Below are 22,825 nucleotides of genomic sequence, written 5' to 3'. Positions count from 1 at the left end.
TTCAAATTGCAACTGAAAGGCCAGCAAATTTTCTTTTTGTATAGATGCTTTATGGTAAAAAACACAAATGACTGAGAAATATCTACTAAATACAACATTCACAAATATTTAAACAGGAGACACTAGTGGTGTTAATGGACAAAAGAACAATGGAAAGAAAACAAGGATGCAGAAATTGAAGTCTACAGACAGCTGAAGCCGAACTTAAGACACCAGTCATGGGAATACAAAGAACAGTGATCTTGAAAAAGATGCTGCCATAATTTACAAATGACACTAATGACTTCTGTTATAAGCAACAATCATTTGGTTACATATCTGCAGAACAGATGGCACAGATCTTATTACAGTTAGCATGCTCTAATAAGAAAATATGGAAAAAACGATGAGATTCAAATGTGGAAGATACATTTCAACACAAGGTGAGAAATGTTTGGTTTGTGGTACAATCATCTGTTCAGCCTAGTAAGATGCAATGTTAATATGACACACAAACTATGAGAGTAGCTGAAGAATGACCAGATCTAGCAGTAGCAAGTACAACAGCAAACAGAAGTACTCAGCAAAGTCATTGACACAAAACAGTTGCATATCTGACTAGTCACTTGGGTTATAAACCACATGGAAAATAATGAAAAGTACCACATGGTTATAAATCTACACATCAGGACTCAGCTATATGGCAGACATGAGTTTGTGTGCTATGAATCCAGAGATAATGTTCTGCAGATTTTTTTGACTTTTGAATAGAGTAGGGGAAAGACTGATAATATCATCAATCACTCTACATCAGATGAGCACTTAATTAACACACCATGTAATGTTGCTTTTCAACAAAAAAATTAACTATTGAAAGCTTAAGCAGTTCTAACTGAAGGAAAAAGGTTTGATTAATAATTTAGCAGAAACCTACAGTAACAAATTTTTATTATTAGCAATAGTCAAGAAACTTATTGAAACATAGCTAAAACCTACAAAGTTTCTGTGATGATTATTTTTATTACCATGTGAATTGAGCATGATGTGTCGATACAGCCTTACCTGGAGTTATTGTGGATACCAACAATACTGATAGCGAATAGGTTTGTCCTCACTCCAGTCCTGAGATACGTACAGTATCTTTGTCTTTGTGTGATTGGTCAAATGCATGTTTTTCAGTTGCAAAATTTCAGTTTTGTTTCTTTCATTAGAAGAATGATAGAATTATGAGGGTTACCTTTAAGTAAAAAAAAAATTATATAATTCAAAACGTGTGCACGCGACCACAGTCTCTGGCTGCCGAGGCCAGACCATGCTTCAATGCCGTTACATTACATCCTAGATTACACACCATTCATTGTTTACCTCCAAGTTTTGTTTCCTGTTATATTATTTTATAGTGTAAGGTAGCATTTCATTTTGTACAACGGTATTTGTCATTTCACCTTTGCCTACTTTGTGTGTGTTTAACCATGGCTTCAAACCAATTCTTAATATTGAGTGCTGATCGCCCATCAAAAACATGTACATTTCAGAATTATTTTTGGCATCAGATATAAAAACTCAAAATGAAGCAGAATAGCATATAATATAAAATACTATCAACTACTCACCAAGCGCCAGTGGGGGAACACACACACACACACACACACACACACACACACACACACACGCACACAAAAAAAAGAGTTCCAACTTTTACCAGATTTTGGAGCCAAAGGCAGAGGAGTTGAAGGGGTAGGAAGGGGGGGGGGGGGGGAGGAGGTGAAGGAAAAGGCCTGGAGAGGTTTAGGGAAAGGGGTAGAGTTTGGAAGCCACCCAGAACAATATCATCATGCAATGCTTCAATGAGAAAAATTACTGAAAATGCTCCACGAAGGCAGCTTATGTAATTTAAAAATGAAACTATTTCAATATATTAAATTCAACACATTATTCCTGAGTATTGTAGAAAAATGAAGGAGCTTAACAGTACAATGTAAACTTACAACAAGCATGGATTTTGGTTCTGGCAACTCGTCTCCTTTATATATTTCAATGTATGATTTGAAATACTGTAGTAATTCTTTTGCTTTCACTTTCTGACCAGCAATTTCTTTTGGCACTAAATTTTCAGGTGCTAGTAACATTGGAATCAGCCTCTGCAGCTGAACCTTGAAGTCACTCTCAATATCTGTAACAATTGTAAATTTTTCATAGTTAACATGCTACAAGTTACAAAAAAATTTCAAGTGGAAAGACAGATCATGGACATAGGTCACCTTTCAGTTACTTTTCAAAGACTGAAAATGATTTTGTGGCTGTATCAACCATTGGGACATGTATAGTTTAATCTCAAATGCCCTTCATACCTTACTACAGGAGAGAAAAACTATGTTCTGTGTTTTTTTCCCTAATATGTGTGCCATATAAGCCTGTGTAGCACAATACATATGGGAAAAACTATTACCTGGAGGCAGCAATACAGATATTGACAGTAGTTAAGATCAGGTGTTAACTCATCCTGCATAGATACTAATGGGATGAACGGAATTCCCTATGATGAGATTAAACAAAAAGATATCATCTGTATCAACAATTTGTTGGGGGCCACTGAAGGACAATATTATGTATGGAAATCGGCAACATAACGCTATTAACAATAAAGATCTGGAACCCTGAGAGGTTAAGTGTTATACATGATAAATGAGTCTAATATATGACAAGGCAAACTAATATTAAGTATCTATGGGGGGGGGGGGGGGGGGGAAGAGGCCAACATGAGGCACAATAGTGAACAAATGGAGGGAAAAATATAAGGAACGAATTTCTGAAATTGGGAAACAAAAAGAGTGAAAGACAGAAAACAATGGAATAAAGGAGGAAACTAGGATGCCTGCTTAGTGCACAAGTAAGTGCAGAACCAGTATTTCAGATTTGGTATGTTCTCCCCTCCCCATTTTCTACAGGGAATGGGACACCAATGCCTCTAAAATTAATGAGTCACAACCAGAGATGTGCTCAGAAGGCAACCTGTTACGTTTGTTACAGACAACCGTATGATCTGTAGCAGGTTAACCGAAGTGCAATCTCAAGTTGAATAATATGATTCTTGAAACAGGACTATAAAAAGGCATATCTGATCCTTATATTATTTTGTTGAAAAATTAGTAATTTTGTTCCTTATAGTGTGTGGAGATATTAGTATACCAATATTTGCATGAAATAAACTAGAAATTTTGTTTTTAGTTTGTTTGCTTGCACAGGATAGAGTAGCATGGAGAGTTACGTCAAACCAGTCTCAGGACTGAAGACCACAACAACACAACAAACTAGAAAGTAAAGAAAAGATGAAGAGAAAATTCAGATGAAAGGTTTTGATAAAGTGAAGCAATATGTTGGCATGAAAATAATAAGACATCATGAAACATAAAGGAAATAAATCAGTGAATTATTAGATTACTTTTAACGTCAAATATCGGACCTGTGAGAACTCCCACTGAAGTGAATGCAAAATCTGTTAAAAAGCCCTACTGGAAGAAATAGCAACATACCCTACAGACAAGTAATAGAATGTCTTTCATATCTTGTGAAAGTGACACAATCCAATTTCCACTGCAATGATCTAGGAAACCAACATTTGTTTCTTATGAAAGGAGTTTCAAAGTGTCTTCATTGGACTACACATCTACAACTATGTTTCTGTGACAAAGGCATTTTTTGGTTCCAGAAAATTACTTGAAATTCAAGTAAATAGTGAGATGTAGCATTTTTTATGGCAGATGCAGAATACATGGCAGTGACACTGACAGAGCAGGAAGCATTCTGGCTTCAACAGCTGCAACTGATCTCTGTCAATGAATGTACGATGTGATATACAGCAACAGTCAAAGCACAACAAAGGTGGTGTTTACAGACTGCTATCATTTGAGGACAAAGCATCCAGACCAGGGTGTATACGGGGACAAGGAAAAAAAATTCCCGGATTATTCCCGGATTTCTTCCGGATATCCCGTTTAAAAAATTTGCTTTTTCCCGGGCGAAAATACACTTTTTCTGTTCTAAGTGACAGTAGGTTTTCAGTAGATTTTCCCTCGGAACTGTAAAACTTATCAATCCTTTGAATGGTAAACGTTTTATACAATCGCATAGAACTTCCCGGAAAAAGAAAAGACGAGGCAAAGAAGGTTTGGAGAGACTTAATAAAAAAAAAAAGGAGAGAAGTTTTGGAAAGACCTTTGATTTGCAGCAAAATATACGTTGCATATTTTCGTATTACGAAAGTATAAATGCGAATTGCACCAAACACAGGGCGTTAGTTTCCGGAGCGTTGAAACCGAGGTTGCGATGTTCTTTTGTAAGCGAGTCATATCTCAAGCCACGAGATCTCGTCAGCCGATGACAGCAGCTATGCCCGCATCTCGTGGTCGTGCGGTAGCGTTCTCGCTTCCCACGCCCGGGTTCCCGGGTTCGATTCCCGGCGGGGTCAGGGATTTTCTCTGCCTCATGATGGCTGGGTGTTGTGTGCCGTCCTTAGGTTAGTTAGGTTTAAGTAGTTCTAAGTTCTAGGGGACTGATGACCATAGATGTTAAGTCCCATAGTGCTCAGGGCCATTTGAATCATTTTGACAGCAGCTATTCAGAGCATATGACACGTGTTATAGTCAGCCAATAGCAAGATCACTGGTTACATAGCGCGAACACGCAAGAGGAAAAGTTAACGGTTTACATTAATGTACACAGTACCGTATATCTACAAGAAAAGCTAAGCTTTCACATATATTGTTACTCTCTAAGATTAACACGCTACAACAGAACCTAAGCTTTCACATGTAATATTGATATTTTTTAGCGTGTGTTATACTTTAAGACACATCACACAAATGTGCCAGAAAAATTTAAAATTATGACATAAATGTCTCGGCTCCAAATTCTTGTAAGTGGCTGGTCCTCAAACTGTTCAGTTTCGAACGCTCTGTGATTTAGATATCCATCCCACTTTCTCACACGTAACACAATTCATCTTGCGTAAAAAGAAATTTACTTTGAAAGTAATGCTTTTCTAACTACCGTTCGTAATACTACCCGGAGACTGTTAGAAATAGGTTCGATTTACCAGTTGCCAGAGAGCGCCAGAAAACAGGCATTATTGTGCGTGCGCAACTGCAGTGGTGTAGGAAGCCCGTATGTTCGTGTGTATAAAGCACTAAGAGAGCTTGCATTACACCATAAAAGAAACAGTGCATCAGAGGATACTCCAAAGAGCATCGGAATTTCGTAAACCATACTAAAATGCATAATTCGGCTTGAAGTGCAAATTGGCTTTTTCCAGATTCACAATGAAGTAGGTCCCATCTGATATTAAGCTTTTCAGTGTGGTTTTTGGGATGTAAATTTTCTTGGAGTACCAGTGCTCTACGATCTCATTTTTGGTTCATTATTACGGCATAATGCCATATATGGCAGAAGATGATGACGTGCACTTGAAATTGCACTTGAAACTCAGTGAACAGTTGGAACTAGCCAATACTGTAGAATGAAACACTTCGTTTCAAATAAAATGATTGCCTCGGCGCAAAGATTAATAAAGCCAAATTTCTTTAGCAAACTTGCAAAAATAACTTCACTGTTCTGCAAATGCTGGCTGCTACTAACTCGGAAACAAAATAAAATCAGAAAACTGAAATTAATAATATATTTTTGCCCTCCGTAATTATGTGAATGTATTTTAATTCGCTTGATAGCTCCCGGCCACAGAAATCCGTTTTGTTTTCATTTGACATGGGAGCTGTACACGAAGAGAAGCAGCGAAATCACTTAACGTTAACACGGCTAACGTGGAGGTTAACCCCCCCACTACAACTCAGACAACTCAGTGCAAGCGTGAATCTGGCAGCTAGGGCATGCGGAAAAATTTTTCTCGTTTGCATTTGGCTGCTTGCTGCTACTACCGATACAGCTAACAGCCAAACTTCAAGTAGCGGGAGAAGGTACTGCTTAATACACTAGTCAAATGCGCATGCGCAATAGACCGCTGGCAATTGGTCAAACGAACCTAATGTGAACAGTTGTGACGTCATGCTCATAGCATGCAGTTTATTGTTACGAAGAATTACAGTCTGCGCCCTACGGCATTTGAAATATTTTTGCTATTTGCAGACGCTTGTGCGTACACGGTTTTTTGTTGATGTAAATTGCACATTTCCTTTGCCGCTAAAGTTTTATTTTTTTCCCTCTCGTTTATATTTTATTGTTGCAGTATCATTCTGCAGTAGCAGGATATAATAACATTCTTTGCTAGAGAATCTATTCCGCAGTCAAAATTACAAAAATTTAACTGAAAGCTAAAACAATGAGAAATTCCCGAAATTCCGAAAAATTCCCGGGTTTTTCCCGGTTTTCTCCCGGATGAAAAAATTCCCGCGTTTTTCCCGGATTTCCCGGGTCGTATACACCCTGCAGACGTACATCTGTACTTCCAGAGAAAACATTTTACCAGGTCAAGAATCAAGTTTGTAATCATTAACGAGTGTGACACGGTGGCCAACTGTAACTCAAGTAATGATATATGAAAAATAGCTATATTGTGTGGATAAATTGGGTTTATATTCTGGTGGGTATGTTTGATATTAGAATGAAAATCATTTTACACTCAGGCAGTCACTTTTCTTAGATAAATGATGTTCAAGCGTTTCTTCACTCGAGCCCCGGAACATGTCAAGAATCAAGAGGAAATGACAGCAGACAGTGGCGGGGTTAATGGAGTCCGTAAGACCATGCAAAACGGTCTAGACGAAACTTCGGCTGAGGTGTATGCCATGGAGATGTACATGAATGGACCTGGAGGGGAGATTGTAAAGGGAAAGACTCCAGTTCGGAGAGAATGGATCAAATGCGAACTGCAATCGTGAACCCTGACCTGGGCCGCCGATGTGGGAGATGAACTGCCACAGGTGGGAAAAAGGAGACAGTCATTCGGACGCTCAGGAGGACTATGAATGTGTGCAACATTACTGGCGAGCCGTTGTGCATGTCTGATCCACAATGGAGGGACTCCAGCCTCCACAAGGACACTGGTCACTGCACTCGTTCTAAAACCTCCCGTCGCTAGGCGAACACCACAGTGCTGCACTGGGTGGAGTTAACGCTATGCTGAGGGTGCCACCGAATTGTAAACTGGACTCCCATGGTCAAGGCGGGATTGAACAAGGGTGCAGCAGCGTAGGGTCATCTGCACCTCAGTTGGTGTTGCTCAGGCAGCGGAGAGCACCGAGGTGCTACAAGCACTCCCCCTTAAGCTGACAAATGTGAGGCAGCCAAGTCAATCACTCGTCGAAAACCAGTTCTAAGAATCAATATGTGTCCATTACAGTGAATGGATCATCATTAAGATAAAGTTCAGGTTCTGGATGAACAGTACGGCGCTGACAGAAATGCACAACACACGACTTAGCAGCCAAAAACTGGAAGCGGTGAGCGAGAGCCCATGACTGCGCCTTATGGATGGCTTCCTGTAGGCACTGCTCAGCAACAACACTACTGGTGGAGCAGTACGAAATGCAGAAGTCATCTGCATACAGAGGTGGTGAGACAGATGGCCCTACAGCTGCTGATAGACCATTACTGGCCACTAAAAAATAGTTATACACTCAATACAGGGCTCTGCGGGACCCCATTCTCCTGGATATGGGGGGAATTATGGGAGGCACCAATTTGGACAAGGGAAGTATAGAGGTAAAGGAAATTCTGGATAAAAATCAGTAGTGGGTGTCGGAGACCCTGGTGGAAGCTGCCCTGACATGGAGCCAGTAGGCCATGTGACTCCATTGGTGAGGCTGGTGCACCAATAGCCATCCACATCAAGCGGATTTTCACAGGGTTTTACCACCGGAATGACTGTGCTCTCCCACCATTGCGATGGAAAGACGCAATTGAACCAGACCCGCTCGAAGATGATGAGGAGATATCACTTTTAGTCAGACGAGAGATGTTAAATCATTTGACTGTGGATCCAATCCGGCCCAGGAACTGTCAGGGCAATGTGTAAGGGCACTGAGGAGCTTGCACTCTGTAAATGGGGTGTTCTACGGTTCACTATGGCGTGTAGTGAAGAAGAGGACTTTCCTTTCCATCCTCCGTTTGAGGATGCGAAAGGCTTGAGTGTAGTTCTCCGACACAGAGGCTCTAGCATAGTGCTTGGCAATCGTGTTTGCATCGGTACATAGCATGCCATTGATGTTAATGCCAGGGACACCTGTTGGGGTCTGGTACCCAAAGAGACATCTGATCTTCATCCAGACTTGGGAAGGTGTCATACAGCACCCAATGGTAAACACATACCTCTCCCAAAACGCAGTTTTATAATCAGCCGAATGCAGGTGCGGAGCCTCTTAAAGGCTATTGGGTGTTCTGGGGGAAGGGTGCTGCTTATGTCGCTGCAGAGCTCACAGACACACTATAATTGCCTCAGTTCACTGGGGGCACCCTAGAGAACGAGGGATTGTGTTTCCCGCCGCAGAAATTATCGCTGTAGTGACCTGCTCAATCACAACATTGATGGCATAATGTGGGGGAGATTCAACAATGACAGCAGAGGTGAAGGCTACTCAGTCTGCCTTGTTTAAGGCCCATCTGCGTAGGCATCCGTGGGCATGATGCCGGGGCAGTGACAGGAATATGGGGCAGTGGTCACTACCACACAGGTCATCATGTGCTCTCCAGTGGATAGATGTGAGGAGTCCTGGGCTGCAAATTGATATATCAACGGCCAAGTAACTACCGTGAGTCACACTGAAATGTGTGGTGCAGCGAATACGTTCAGGGGTACCACACCATCTGGAGAGAGGGAGAGAGAGAGAGAGAGAGAGAGAGAGAGAGAGAGAGATACATTGCAGTCAGTTTCAAAAGGGGTTTGATGGGGCACAGGCTCACTACATACAGAGTTCAGGACATAGACGCAAAGTCCACCTGACACACTGTCATATTTGCCATGGTTCTTGTAATATCCCCTGTAGCCATGAAGGGCAGGGGTCCGTATTGCCAGGAACCATGTTTCCTGGAGGGCAATACTGAAAGCAGGTGTAAAGCTTAACAGTTGCCATATCTCAGCCAGATGGTGGAAAAAACCGCCACAATTCCACTGGTGGATGACATGATCATGAGACTGGGAAGGCATGAAATACTCAATGAGGTAGTCGACGCCTCAGGGTCACCTGCTGCCACAGACTTATTTCCTGAACAGGCTATATGTATTGTGTCTGAGGGTCTGTCGAGATCTAGGTCATCAGCAGATGCCAGAACCTACACCTCATCCTCAGACACAGAGCTTATAGACAGTGGTGGTGTGGGTGCCACTGCAATTCCCTTGGTCTTGGGGGTCTCCTTTCTGAATCTCTCTCGCAGCTCCTTGGGTTTCCCTGTCTGGGAGGACTTCACTGGCTCAGTCTCTGAGACTGAGAATGAGCGTGATGACCTACGACCAGCTGACTTACACTTCTCCAGCTGAGAAGTGGGGACTGGTGTCCCCGATGGTTGGGACAACAGTGCTCCTGAGGTAGGTGGTGCGGGAGCAACAGGGAGAGAAGTGCCCCCCATCATCAAGGGAGCAGGTGTAGTCTTCCAGCTCTGAGAGCCGACTGGAACTCGTGAAACTGATGGGGCTACAACTGTTCTCGCAGTGGCGGCATAAGAGGAGGTCATAGCCACAGGATGTAGGCGCTCAATTTTCCTCTTGGCCTCAGTGAAGGCGAGTTGGTCCAGGGTCTTGTATTCCATGATTTTCCTTTCTCACTGTAAAATTCTGCAGTCTGGTGAGTGAGTGAGCAAGGGGAATGACGCTCTCTGCAGTTGACACAGATGGGAGGCAGGGCACAAGGAGTATTGAAATGGGATGGATGTCCACAATCTCGACATGTAATGCTGGAAGTACAGCGGGAAGACATATGGCCGAACTTCCAGCACTTAAAGCACTGCATTGGGGAGAGATATATATGACTTGACATCACAGCGGTAGACCATCACCCTGACCTTCTCGGGTAATGTGTCACCCTCGAAGGCCTAGATGAAGGCACCAGTGGCAACCCGATTATCCCTCGGACCCTGAAGGATGTGCCGGACGAAATGAACTCCTTGTCGATGTAAGTTGGTGCGCAGCTCGTCGTCAGACTGCAAAAGAAGGTCCCTGTGGAATATAATACCCTGGACAATATTTAAGCTCTTATGAGGCATGATGGTAACGGAATCACCCCCCAGCTTATCACAAGTGAGTAATAACTATGGGTGGGCGGAGGATGTTTTTATCGAGACTGAACCTGACCACATTTTGGACAAGCCCTCCACCTCCCCAAACTTGTCCTCTAAATGCTCTACAAAAAACTGAGGCTTCATCAAGACAAAGGAGTCCCCATCAGCTCTCTTACATACGAGGTACCGGGAGGAATAAGGTTCGCTGCCATCCTTAGCCTGGCTTTACTCCCATGGTGTGACCAGGGAGGTGAACAATTTAGGACCAAACTCCCTTGCATTGTCCTGAGACTTGGAACGCTTAGAGACTGCTGGTGTTTGATCACCAGCAAGTGATGACGTGGTACACTTCATCGCACATAATTAGCCCTGATGCTACCCACTCCGACCAGGGGACCTCCCCACGGGTGTCACCCATCCGCAGCAAAAGCCAGCTGGCAGGATGGCCACTGGCGGGAGTCCCAATGCCCCATGGCGACAGGCATCTACTCCTTGGCATACCTGGGGAGTTAACGGGACAGGCATCAGCAGAGTGATCCCTGTGTAGTCAAGGGGCTACAACCAACAGGTTACATGGCGGTCCCACCACAACGGACTGGCTACTGTGCTGGATATGAGGTGCAAAGAATTCCATGATCCTTGTTGGCACCGAAAACAACACTGCATAGTGGGTGGAAGAAAACGCACCCAGGAAGGTGTCCTCGCTCAAGAGATGGAGGCTGAGGGGGGACTGCAATGCCACGATGAGGAAGTGGGCTAAAGATCTCAATGTACAATGGACACGATGCACCATGTAAGGCGCCCTTCCCCAACTCGCTCGCTCTTCGGGAAAATTTTGAAAAATGGACGTCAAACCCTACAGGGGACCATCACAAAGGCCGAAAGGTGAGAGACTCCTTTTAGTCACTTCTTATGATGTGCAGGAATACCTTGAACCTATTCTAACCCCTGGGCCTGCAAGGAGGAATAATTTCTGGTTCTGAAGGAAGATCACAATAACAATGCAAACAGAAATCCTTTGTCAACTGATGTTTCTGCAGCAGTTTTTTTGTGATTTCCTGAATCACGGGTGTCGGGCAAGCCAGTAGAATCTATATCAATAATAATCTTTTCCCAAAGTACATTACAATACGCAGAAATAAGTTCAAAATTTGGCCAGAGAACTTCCCATGTCTAAAGCCAATTTGCTCTAGCATATGTTTAGCATTGACACATTGGTGACGAGAAATGGGAACCGCAGTTTTTTTTTTTTTTTTTTGTGGTTTTAGGGCGCACAACTTCAATGGTCATTAGCGCCCTGACTACTCTAAGAATGCACCGCGAGGCACAAGTTGACAACAACAACTAAAAGGGAAAACACGATAAAAGACAGACTGACAGGCATAGGATTAAAAAACAACATCATCAAATGTCCTTAGCGAGGTTTGTCAAATTGATAAAACGAAGAACACGAGCAGCTGCTCGTGGGTCATCCGCTAAAATGGCATCGAAAGTATTTGGCAGGTTAAGATTGAGGCGCAGTGTGTTAAGATCTGGACAGGACATTAAAATGTGTCTAACCGTCAGCAAGTGCCCACATGGGCAGAACGGCGCCGGCGCAGCCGTCAGCAGATGGCGATGGCTGAACCGGCAGTGTCCAATTCTTAACCGGGCTAAAACGACCTCCTCCCGCCGAGAAGGGCGTGAGGAGGACGTCCAAGCCACGGGAAGAGGTTTTAAGGCCCGAAGCTTGTTGTCAGTAAGTGCAGCCCAATCGGCATGCCACAGCGATAAGATGCGCCGACAAATGACCCCGCTAAAATCGGACGAAGGGACACAACAAGAAGCTGTCCGAGGCTGGAGGACCGCAGCCTTGGCCGCGGCATCTGCAGCTTCGTTCCCAAGGATACCGACATGGCCAGGAACCCACATAAAGCTAACCGGAGAACCGACGTCCACCAGCTGCTGAAGAGAGCGTTGGATCCGGTGTACGAAAGGGTGAACCGGGTACGGATCACTGAGGCTCTGGATGGCGCTCAGGGAATCTGAGCAGATGACATAAGCAGAATGTCGGTGGCGGCAGATGTAAAGAACAGCCTGGTAGAGGGCAAAGAGCTCAGCTGTGAAGACCGAACAATGGCCATGGAGCCGGTATTTGAAACTTTGTGCCCCGACAATAAAGGAACACCCGACCCCGTCATTGGTCTTAGAGCCATCTGTATAAATGAAAGTCATGTTGATGAACTTCAAACGAAGTTCCAAAAAACGGGAGTGGTAGACCGAACCGGGGGTGACCTCTTTTGGGAGCGAGCTGAGGTCAAGGTGAACGCGGACCTGAGCCTGGAGCCAAGGTGGCGTGCGGCTCTCGCCCACTCGAAAGGTTGCAGGGAGTGAAAAATTAAGGTGTTGAAGGAGGCGACGAAAGCGAACTCCAGGGGGTAGCAGGGCAGAGACATACAACCCGTATTGACGGTCAAGAGAGTCGTCAAAAAAGGAACGATAAGACGGATGGTCGGGCATTGACAGTAGCCGACAGGCATACCGACAAAGCAGTATATCGCGCCGGTAGGTGAGTGGCAATTCGCCAGCGTCAGCATGAAGACTCTCTACGGGACTGGTATAAAATGCTCCGATCGCAAGTCGTAAACCCCGATGTTGTATGGAGTTGAGGCGGCGTAAGATGGATGGCCGTGCAGAGGAGTATACGAAGCTCCCATAATCCAGCTTGGAGCGGACGATCGACCGATATAGACGAAGTAGGACGGTTCGATCCGCTCCCCACGACATACCACTGAGAACACGGAGGACATTTAAAGAACGGGTACAATGGGCGGCCAAATATGACATGTGGAGACCAGCTAAGTTTCCTGTCAAAGGTAAGGCCTAAAAATTTGGTTGTCTCCACGATTGGGAGAGCAACGGGACCGAGTCTTAAGGACGGTGGGAGAAACTCCTTGTAGCGCCAGAAGTTAATACAGACTGTCTTCTCGGCAGAAAAACGGAAGCCATTGGCGACACTCCAGGAGGAAAGACGGTCAAGAGAACGCTGAAGACAGCGCTCCAGGACACGTGTACACTGCGCGCTGCAATAGATGGTAAAATCGTCCACGAAAAGGGAGCCTGATACATCAGCTGGGAGGCAATCCATTATTGGATTGATCGCGATGGCGAAGAGAGCGACGCTCAAAACTGAGCCCTGTGGCACCCCATTCTCCTGGCGAAAGGTGTCGGACAGGACAGAACCCACACGTACCCTGAACTGTCGATCCATTAAAAAGAAACGAATAAAAAGAGGGAGGCGACCGCGAAGGCCCCATGTATGCATGGTGCGGAGAATGCCCGCCCTCCAACAGGTGTCGTAAGCCTTCTCCAAATCAAAGAACACAGCCGCGGTCGGGCGCTTCCGCAAGAAGTTATTCATAATGAAGGTCGACAAGGTAACCAGATGGTCAACAGCAGAGCGGCGCCTACGAAATCCACATTGTACATTGGTAAGTAGGCGTCGAGACTCGAGCAGCCAAACCAATCGAGAGTTAACCATTCGCTCCATCACTTTACAGACACAGCTGGTAAGCGAGATAGGTCGATAACTGGAAGGCAAGTGCTTGTCCTTCCCCGGCTTAGGAATCGGGACAACAATAGACTCGCGCCAGCATGCGGGAACATGTCCCTCAATCCAGATGCGATTGTATGTACGAAGAAGAAAACCTTTACCCGCAGGAGAAAGGTTCTTCAGCATCTGAATATGAATAGAATCAGGCCCTGGAGCGGAGGACCGTGATCGGCCAAGTGCGTTTTCGAGTTCCCGCATGGTGAATGGGGCATTATAACTTTCACAATTCGAGGAGCGGAAGTTAGGTGGCCTAGCCTCCTCTGCCTGTTTGCGGGGGAGGAAGGCAGGGTGGTAATGAGCAGAGCTCAAAACCTCTGCGAAAAAGCGGCCGAAGGCATCATTCGCGACCTGCAAGCCAGAAACTGGTGAGTGGACCTTAGTGCCAGATAGCCGGCGCAGGCTACCCCAGACAACGGAAGAAGGAGTAAAACTGTTGAAGGTGCTTGTGAAAGCAGCCCAGCTGTCTTTCTTGCTTTCTTTGATAATACGACGACACTGAACACGTAATCGTTTATAATTTATACAATTCGCCACTGTAGGGTGGCGTTTAAATGTGCGTAAAGCACGTCGACGAGCACGTAAAGCGTCCCTACATGCTGCGGTCCACCAGGGAACCGGTACGCGACGTGGAGAAGAAGTAGGGTGAGGGATGGAATATTCAGCAGCAGCGAGAATGACTTCCGTGAGGTGTGCGACCTGACGATCGCAGCTTGTGAAGGTTTGATCCTGAAAGGTCGCCCTGGAAGAGAAGAGCCCCCAGTCTGCCTTGGAGATGGTCCAACTAGAGGAGCACGGAGAGGGGGTATGCTGCAGGATATGGATAACACACGGGAAGTGGTCGCTCGAATAAGTATCAGAAAGTGCATACCACTCAAACCGGCGTGCAAGTTGGGGAGTACATATAGAGAGGTCTAAATGGGAATAGGTGTTAGATGTGTCCGAAAGAAAAGTAGGGGTGCCAGTATTGAGGCAGACAAGATTGAGCTGGTTGAAAAGGTCGGCTAACAAGGAGCCCCTCGGGCAGGATGCTGGAGAGCCCCAAAGGGGATGGTGGGCATTTAAGTCTCCAGTTAACAAAAATGGTGCAGGTAGCTGAGCAATAAGTTGCATCATGTCTGCCCTGGTAACGGCAGATGACGATGGAGTGTAAACGGTACAAATGGAAAACGTAAAAGTGGGGAGAGTAATGCGGATGGCAACTGCCTGCAGGCCGGTGTGCAACGTGATGGGATCGTAGTAAATATCATCCCGGACCAGCAACATAACCCCTCCATGAGCTGGGATACCTACCACACGGGGTAGGTCAAAACGCACAGAGGTGTAGTGTGCCAAGGCAATTTGATCGCATGGGCGTAGCTTCGTTTCCTGGAGGGCTACGACGAGCGGACGGTGCAAGCGGAGCAGCAACGTCAAGTCCTCTCGGTTGGAGCGAATGCTGCGAATATTCCAGTGAATAAGTGCCATCGTAAGAAAAGGAAGATGAGAGAAGGGGTCACCTCGAAGGCCGCTTAGGGCCTGGCTTCGAGCGAGCACTGCCGCCGCTATCAGTAGGCGGACAGTCATTGTCCATTGGGTCTATAGGGTCATCGGCCATCTCGGGAGGATGGCCGGGAGGGGGAGCTTCCTCCGCCGGTGAACGGCCAGATGTACGGCTACCAGCAGTGCGGCCAGGCGAAACGGATGACGGCCTGGGGCGGCAACCGCTGGGTGGCGCAGGAGAAGAGATGCGCCGTGGCGGAGAAGGAGAACTGTGCTTCCTATGCGCCTTTTTGGAAGGACGTTTGGTGGAAGTACCGGTCGAAGGCTGGGAGGTCGAGGTACGGAGGAAGTCTGCACGGGATGGTTCCTTCTTGAAGGCCCGTGCATCTGACTTCGGGGTCTTCGTCTTAGCAGAAGCTGAGGAAGGGGCTGGTGTCCGTGGGGTGATGGGAGGAAGAGGAGACGTCGACCGCGCGATCTTAGCACTGGCCGAACGGACGACCGTGGTGCTGAAGGTCAGATCGCATGTCTGGGTTGCTACCTCCCGGGTAGTCCGAGGAGAGGCGAGGACAGTACTGTATTTCCCCGCTGGGAGCAGCGTGGGCTTCCTACTAGCCAATAGCTTGCGAGCAGCCGAGGTGGACACTTTCTCTTTGACCCGAATTTCTTGGATACAGCGTTCTTCCTTATAGACAGGACAGTCGCGGGAGGATGCGGCATGGTCACCCTGACAGTTCACACAATGAGGCGGCGGAGGTGGACAGTCACCCTCATGGGCATCCCTGCCACAAGTGACACATTTAGCCGCATTGGAACAAGACTGTCGAGTGTGATTGAAACGCTGACACTGGTAGCAGCGCGTAGGTGTCGGGACATAGGGGCGAACCTCGTAGCCCGCCTTGATGCGCGATGGCAGCTTAACACTATCGAAGGTCAAGAAAAGTGTCCGGGTCGGTACAAGGTCATTGTTGACCTTTTTCATGACCCTATGGACAGCCGTCACGCCCTGCTCAGCGAGGAAAGATTGAAGCTCCTCGTCAGTCAATCCGTCGAGGGAGCTAGTATAGACTACACCACGAGACGAATTCAAAGTTCGGTGGGCCTCCACACGGACAGGGAACGTGTACAGGAGGGTGGCCCGAAGCAGTTTTTGTGCCTGAAAGGCACTCTCAGTTTCGAGTAATAAGGTGCTGTTACGCAACCTGGTACAAGATTTGACAGATCCGGCTATGGCATCTACGCCCTTCTGAATAACGAAAGGGCTGACAGAGGAAAAATCCTTTCCGTCCTCAGATCGAGAAACTACGAGGAACTGTGGGGCAGGCGGTAGTACTTTTGTCACTGTTGGCTGGTCACATTTCCGTTTTTGGGTCGAAGTCGAGAGAGATGGAGTAGAATCCATTGCGGAGGAATCCCCCATGATTGCCAGCGTCTCCAATGGCGCGCTCCTTCCTTGTGGGGACCCTCTCAGAGGGCACTCCCGCCTTAGGTGAATGTTTACACCTCAGGTCACACCTCCCGAGAAACAGACGGAGGGACCAATCGGCATGGTCAGAAGGTATCAGCTCAGGCAATCACCCCTCCCCGGGCCTGGCCTTTACCAGGGGGTACGCGCGTGCCTTATATGTCTACCCAGGGCGGGGACTTACGCGTTACCCCGTCACCGGCTACGCGTGCGAACGCGTGGGTCGGCCTTCAGGCACGCACAGGGAGGAAGGAAGATAGGAAAAAGAAGAGAGAGAGGGAGAAAGAGGACAGACTGTCTCAAACGCCGAGGCGGAGACCAGAGAAGGCAAGGAGAAGAAGGCAATGAGAAAGCAAGGAGAAGAAGGCAAGGAGAAGGCAAGGAGAAGAAGGCAATGAGAAGGCAAGGAGAAAAAGGCAATGAGAAGGCAAGGAGAAAAAGGCAATGAGAAGGCAAGGAGAAAAAGGCAATGAGAAGGCAAGGAGAAAAAGGCAATGAGAAGGCAAGGAGAAAAAGGCAATGAGAAGGCAAGGAGAAAAAGGCAATGAGAAGGCAAGGAGAAAAAGGCAATGAGAAGGCAAGGAGAAAAAGGCAATGAGAAGGCAAGGAGAAGTCAAGGGAAAGAGTAAGGAAGACAGTGAGGTGGAGAAGAGCAAAGAAAGGAACCAACAAAAGGAAGGAAGAAACGAGAAGTGAAAAACCAAAAAGACCACGATTATAGGTCGTGGAACCGTCCGTCTCCGGACGCAGGCGCTAACTACCCCCGTGAGAGGGATGGACTCCTTTTAGTCGCCTCTTACAACAGGCAGGAATACCTCGGGCCTATTCTAATCCCCGGACCCGCAGGGGGGAACCGCAGTTGTGCATACCATGGGCTACACTGATAGGCCTTCATTGGTTAATACATCAACCACCAGTTACATCATCTCTCTTAAGCAGACAGGTAGGACAGCTTTTAATAGGGAACCGGGTAATCAGAGAGAAAAATTATCACTTATTTATCTGTTAAAATGATTGCCCATCCTGAAGGCAAAGTGCTGGCACCATAGAGATCTTGGAAAGTAAGAAGAAGAAGGACTGGGTGAGAGAATTTTACAGCTTTCACATAAAGTTGGGGAGCTCTTTACTTCACAAATAGATTGTTACCAGAACAGGCAAGGTCAGATGCTGGCAGCATTTAATGGGTTAATTATTTTACTAAGTCAGTGGGATGCACCACTTTCTTGTGAATTTTCATCTGTTCTTGTGGTAACAATTTGTTTCTCAAAACAGAGAATAACTTATTTATCAGGCTGCCTACTTATACCTTTACCGTGACTTTCACGATCTCTTATGCAATGATAGACAATGACATGAATTTGATAGTAACTGCATATAAGCAGCATGTAGCCTTTACTTTTTCACATGTACATCTTCACGACATCACACTTTGTGGCACCCAACAAAATGGTCAATGTGAGAGAATGTGGTGTGGGCTACTATTTCAAGGTAAATAACAATGGAAAATATATTTCCATTATTGTAGTGGAAAATTGTTTATCTTGGTAAGGACGTAAAATTTTCATTCTTACTCGAGAACACAAAATGACACGGTGAAGATAGGAAAGATTAAAAAGTGATACTTCATTACAAAATGCAAAGTTTATGAAATTTGCACAACAGTGATTCTGTGCAAAGCATAAAATTTATATTAAGAAGAAAATTTCGCCTGAAAAGTAGATTAAGAATATCCCCCCCCCCCCAAAAAAAACAAACAAAAATCTGAGTTTTTAAAGCAGTGTACAATAATCATTGTGAATATAATAATACCGAAAAGGTCATAATTTCATTTTGTGGTCTTCTGCGTTATTTTGCAAGGTAACTGTTAATTTCTTGCTAGTAAGCTGGACAAACTGACAGACGTTTATTGCAAAACTACAAACGAATACACTCATTTTCAGTGAGAATAATCATATTCACACCCTCCACCTATTAATTCATTAAAATATTTAACAAATATTATAAACACAACTTGGAAGCACTTGTTCAATTTGATAAACAGTTGTCAACCTAGGACAATAAAATATTTATTGCCCTAAAACAACCAAATCTTTAGAAGAGAGAAGAATTATCACAAAAAGTGTTACAACCATGACCATAAGTGAAGGCATGAGCGAATCTTTTTTTAAAGTTGTGGAGATACCACGTGGACTAAATTTTGGTGGGGCAACACAGAAACATGTGGAGAAGGAACATTAGGCTTTAATTTCCCACCAGTAATGAAGTCATGTGAGATGCAACTGAAGCTCAGATTGGGGAAGAAAACTGGTCATGTTCGTTGCAAAGAAACCTACTGGTATCTGCCTAATTCAATTTGCAAAACCATGGAAAACATATATCTTGAACACTGGAGGGGAAATTGAACCCCGGTGCTCCCAAATCCGAGTCTATTGCCTTAACCGCTAAGTCACTTTGCTAGGTAGAAACTTTTGACATGAATGGTATGTCAAATTGCTCAGGCAACATCCATGTGGGTTAATGTCTTGGGTATAGTGGTTCTGACAGCTTGGTTTGTGCATCTAAAGATGGTTCTATAGTAGCAGGAAATCAATATAGCACAGTGAACTGGATGACATTTTGTGTGACAAAATACTTAGTAGATTAGATGCCAGCTCCTTTCAGTGTGAAGTGGTAGTAGTGTCGTCTCATCATTGTGGAGAGGATTTGAGGTGGACAAATCATTTGACTGTAATGAAGAAAACAATAACAATACAGCATCTTTCCCATTTTTTTGCAATAGTCTCAGAGCTATATTTACTTGTCATACCATGCGGAGTTTGCTTACAAAAAACAGTACTCTCTCAACAAAACACTACACGACTTAGCAGTTATCTTATCTGAGTATTATTCTGTTTAAAGATGAGGTACTATTCTGCTTAAAGATGAATTGCGGGTTAACACAGAGAGTGATTCTCAGAATCTGGTCATTTGGAGGAAAGGGGCGATTGCAATTTTGTGGAAAGATATCGCCGCAGTAAAAAACTATTTTTGTTTTGATGACTGCCATCCCAACTCGGCTCTGTCTCCTCCATTTCGTGATAAAATGAAACAAGATGCCCTTTTTTGAGCTTTTTTATGTCCTCCACAAATCCTACCAAGTATGAATCCCACACTGCAAACCAAATACTCCAGAAGAAGATAGTCAATCTCTCTAGTACATCTGTTTGGTACTTCTAAGTGTTCCAGCAGTAAAATTCAGCATTTCATTAGCCCTCCATTGATCTTTTCTATGAAATGGTTCCAGTTTTACTTATTTGTAATTAATACCCCCTGGTACTTAATTACATCTACAACCTTTAATTTTTAAATTATTACTGATGTGGAGGACCTCTCACTTTTTATTGTTTAGGGTAAATTGACACTTTTTGCACCATGCAGATATTGTGCCTACATAATTATGCAATTTGTTAGCTGGTGCTTTATATATATGCATTTGGATTTAAGTTTTAATGCTGCCAGCAAGGTTAATTGCTGACCTACAGAGAGAACATGAGCAGTTACAGGAAATATTGCCTGGGGTACATTATACCATTATCCATAGTACACCAAGTAGTTGTGCATCCAACATTACCATATGAAGACATGCATCCAGCTTTATACCATATGAAGACATCACAACTGTTATTGATATTCTGTCTGTTGCAGTGGCAGGACACAACACAGTATTTAGCACCTACAACTCGTTGTCTCTCTTGTGTTCATATCACTGTCTCATGGTTCACAATTTTATTAATGTATTTTTTCCTTCAAAAATGTTTCACCTAAACATGTATCAAGGACTACTATACAATTAGATGGACACAGTTATGCTTACTATCACATCACTATTTTATTGCTACTGGCTGTACATTATATGTTTACATATAACAACTCACCTGAAAGTTTACCATCAAATTCAGGATGTGTGGCGACTTTCAGTCCTGGGTGAGGCATAAGAAAGCATGAAATATCTGAAAAACACGACCTTATGTGTTGTCGTAGTGACTGCAATTCTGGGTGTTGTTTCTTTGAAATCTGGAGGGGGAAAAAAGATTTTGTATCATATCATTATTATAGAAAATAAGTAAATCCTTCCTGCACTGATTCAAATGCTGTTCAGTATAAAAATAGCATATCCTTAACATGTGAGAAATACAGGTGGCATACTATGGTAATTAAGTAAAATTTTACTGAAGCATTTTTTATTAAAATACTGAAAGGTTGACAAAGAATTACAATTTATTTTAGGTGTTTTTTAGAAGATGAGTAATGTGTATATTAGTCATATGGAGTCTGTATGTGTGGCCAAAAAAGAGATCACATCCCAAGAGCTGTTAAGTCAATCTGTGGCATCTGTCAGAACACTGTAGCATGAACTATTAATTTAATTCTAAATATGAACTAAGTTTCTTACACTAGTGCTATTTCTGAAATCATAGTGTGTATTATAATACCACAAATACATCATGGAAGATGGCCAAAATATGTACATATAAGGCAGTAAAACAGTGGCCGTAAGAGGAATATTGCTGTAAGCTATGGTTCAAATAGTATGCCTTAGTGGAAGTCAGCTGCACATCAGGCATCCATCATTGTTCTATGGAGATGCTGGTAAAACAAAGAAATTGCTGAAAGGATTCAACTGAGTCATCAAATACAACACATGAGATGAAATGATGTGTGTGGCAAATGTGTACTTTTACTTTGATGAGACAGCCTAGCAATTTATCAAGAATAATAATGACAAGCTAAATAAATTCCAATTCCAGGTCGAACTTAATGAAACGTTTGGCGTCAACTGGCAATAAGCACTATTAAATAACAGGGCCAAACATCATAGGAAAACAACACATTCCTACATACAACATATTTTGCCCAATGTCACACACAAGGTCTGTTCAAAAAATTCCAGAACTTTCATAATTTCACACCAATGATGTGTTGGAACGAACCACAGTTGGCATCCCTGCACATGCCTACATTTAATGTGTAACTGCTGGAAGTTTCATTGTTGTATGTCTGTTAGTTATTGTTCAGTGCTGTATTGAGTAGAATGTTGTGTCTTACAATTTGTAAATTTTGAGATGGCAGAGTTGAAGAGCAACATGTCAGCATTAAATTTTGGATGAAACTCAAGAAAACCTTCACAGAGAGGTGACAAATTATGCAGTAAGCCTACAGTGATGAGTGCTTAAGGCATACTCTGTGTTATGAATCATTCACATGGTTTAAAAATGGCTGGGCAGAAGTTATAGATTACCCCTGTTCAGGATGCCCTTCAGGGGTCTACAGACGACACTCATGCCAGGAACATCAATGAAATTGTGTGTGCCAATCGAAGACTGACAGTCCAAGAGATTGCAGAAGAATGTAACATTTCAGCTGGATCTTGTCATGAAATCCTGAATGCATGCTGCAAGTTTGTCCTATAGCTCATGAGGCAATATCAGAAAGATCTTTGCCTCACAATCTGCGAACAGCTTTTGGATCGCACTATTGAGAACAAGATGTTCCTTAAGAGAACTGTATGGCCCCTGTGGACTTTTTTTTACTTCCAACACTGAAGACCCCACTGCAACGATGACGATTTTCAAGGATAGTTGAGATGAAAGAAAATTCGCAGACTGTGTGTCGCGCTATCCAGCAAGAGGCGTACCAAGACCATTTCCGGAAGTGGAAACAGCATTGGGAGCAGGGTATCAATTGTGCAGAAGAGTATTTCAAAGGAGACCATGCACAATAAGTAAGAGGTATGTATAGAATTTTTTTTTTTTTTTTTTTTTTGGATAAGTTCCGAAATTTTTTGAACAGACATTGTATATGACAGAACTGGACAAAATCTCACCCTTGATGGAAGGAGCTGCAGAAGACAAGTTCTCTTAAAGGATGTCACAATAACTGAGGAATTTATTAAGTGGTGCCAACACACTGATTAAGTGAAACAGAAAATAATTAGACGAAAGTAGTATGACCGACCACCGATTGCAGTTTTTATGGAAGTTGTGGAAGACCACAACCTCAACTCACACACACACCAGGTAGTGAGAGAAGACGTACAGTATTTTACACCG

At 44.3% G+C, this 22,825-nt stretch overlaps 1 protein-coding gene across 5 annotated transcripts in view; it reads right to left on the bottom strand.

Moving 5' to 3' along the window:
- The window catches only part of LOC126169737 (atlastin), a 157,061-nt gene that overhangs the window by 4,387 nt on the left and 129,849 nt on the right, over positions 1-22,825 (bottom strand). For all 5 annotated transcript variants that reach the window (XM_049920669.1, XM_049920667.1, XM_049920668.1 and 2 more), the window contains 2 exons: positions 20,651-20,789; positions 1,968-2,152 (listed from right to left, as the gene is read on the bottom strand). In XM_049920669.1, the coding sequence (XP_049776626.1) occupies positions 1,968-2,152; positions 20,651-20,789 (324 nt within the window). The remainder of the gene's footprint in view (positions 1-1,967; positions 2,153-20,650; positions 20,790-22,825) is intronic.

This window comes from Schistocerca cancellata, chromosome 1, assembly GCF_023864275.1.
Source record: "Schistocerca cancellata isolate TAMUIC-IGC-003103 chromosome 1, iqSchCanc2.1, whole genome shotgun sequence".
NCBI classification, from domain to species: Eukaryota; Metazoa; Arthropoda; class Insecta; order Orthoptera; family Acrididae; genus Schistocerca; species Schistocerca cancellata.
Note: the sequence above shows the minus strand (reverse complement) of the source record. Positions and strands in the feature narration are given on the sequence as shown.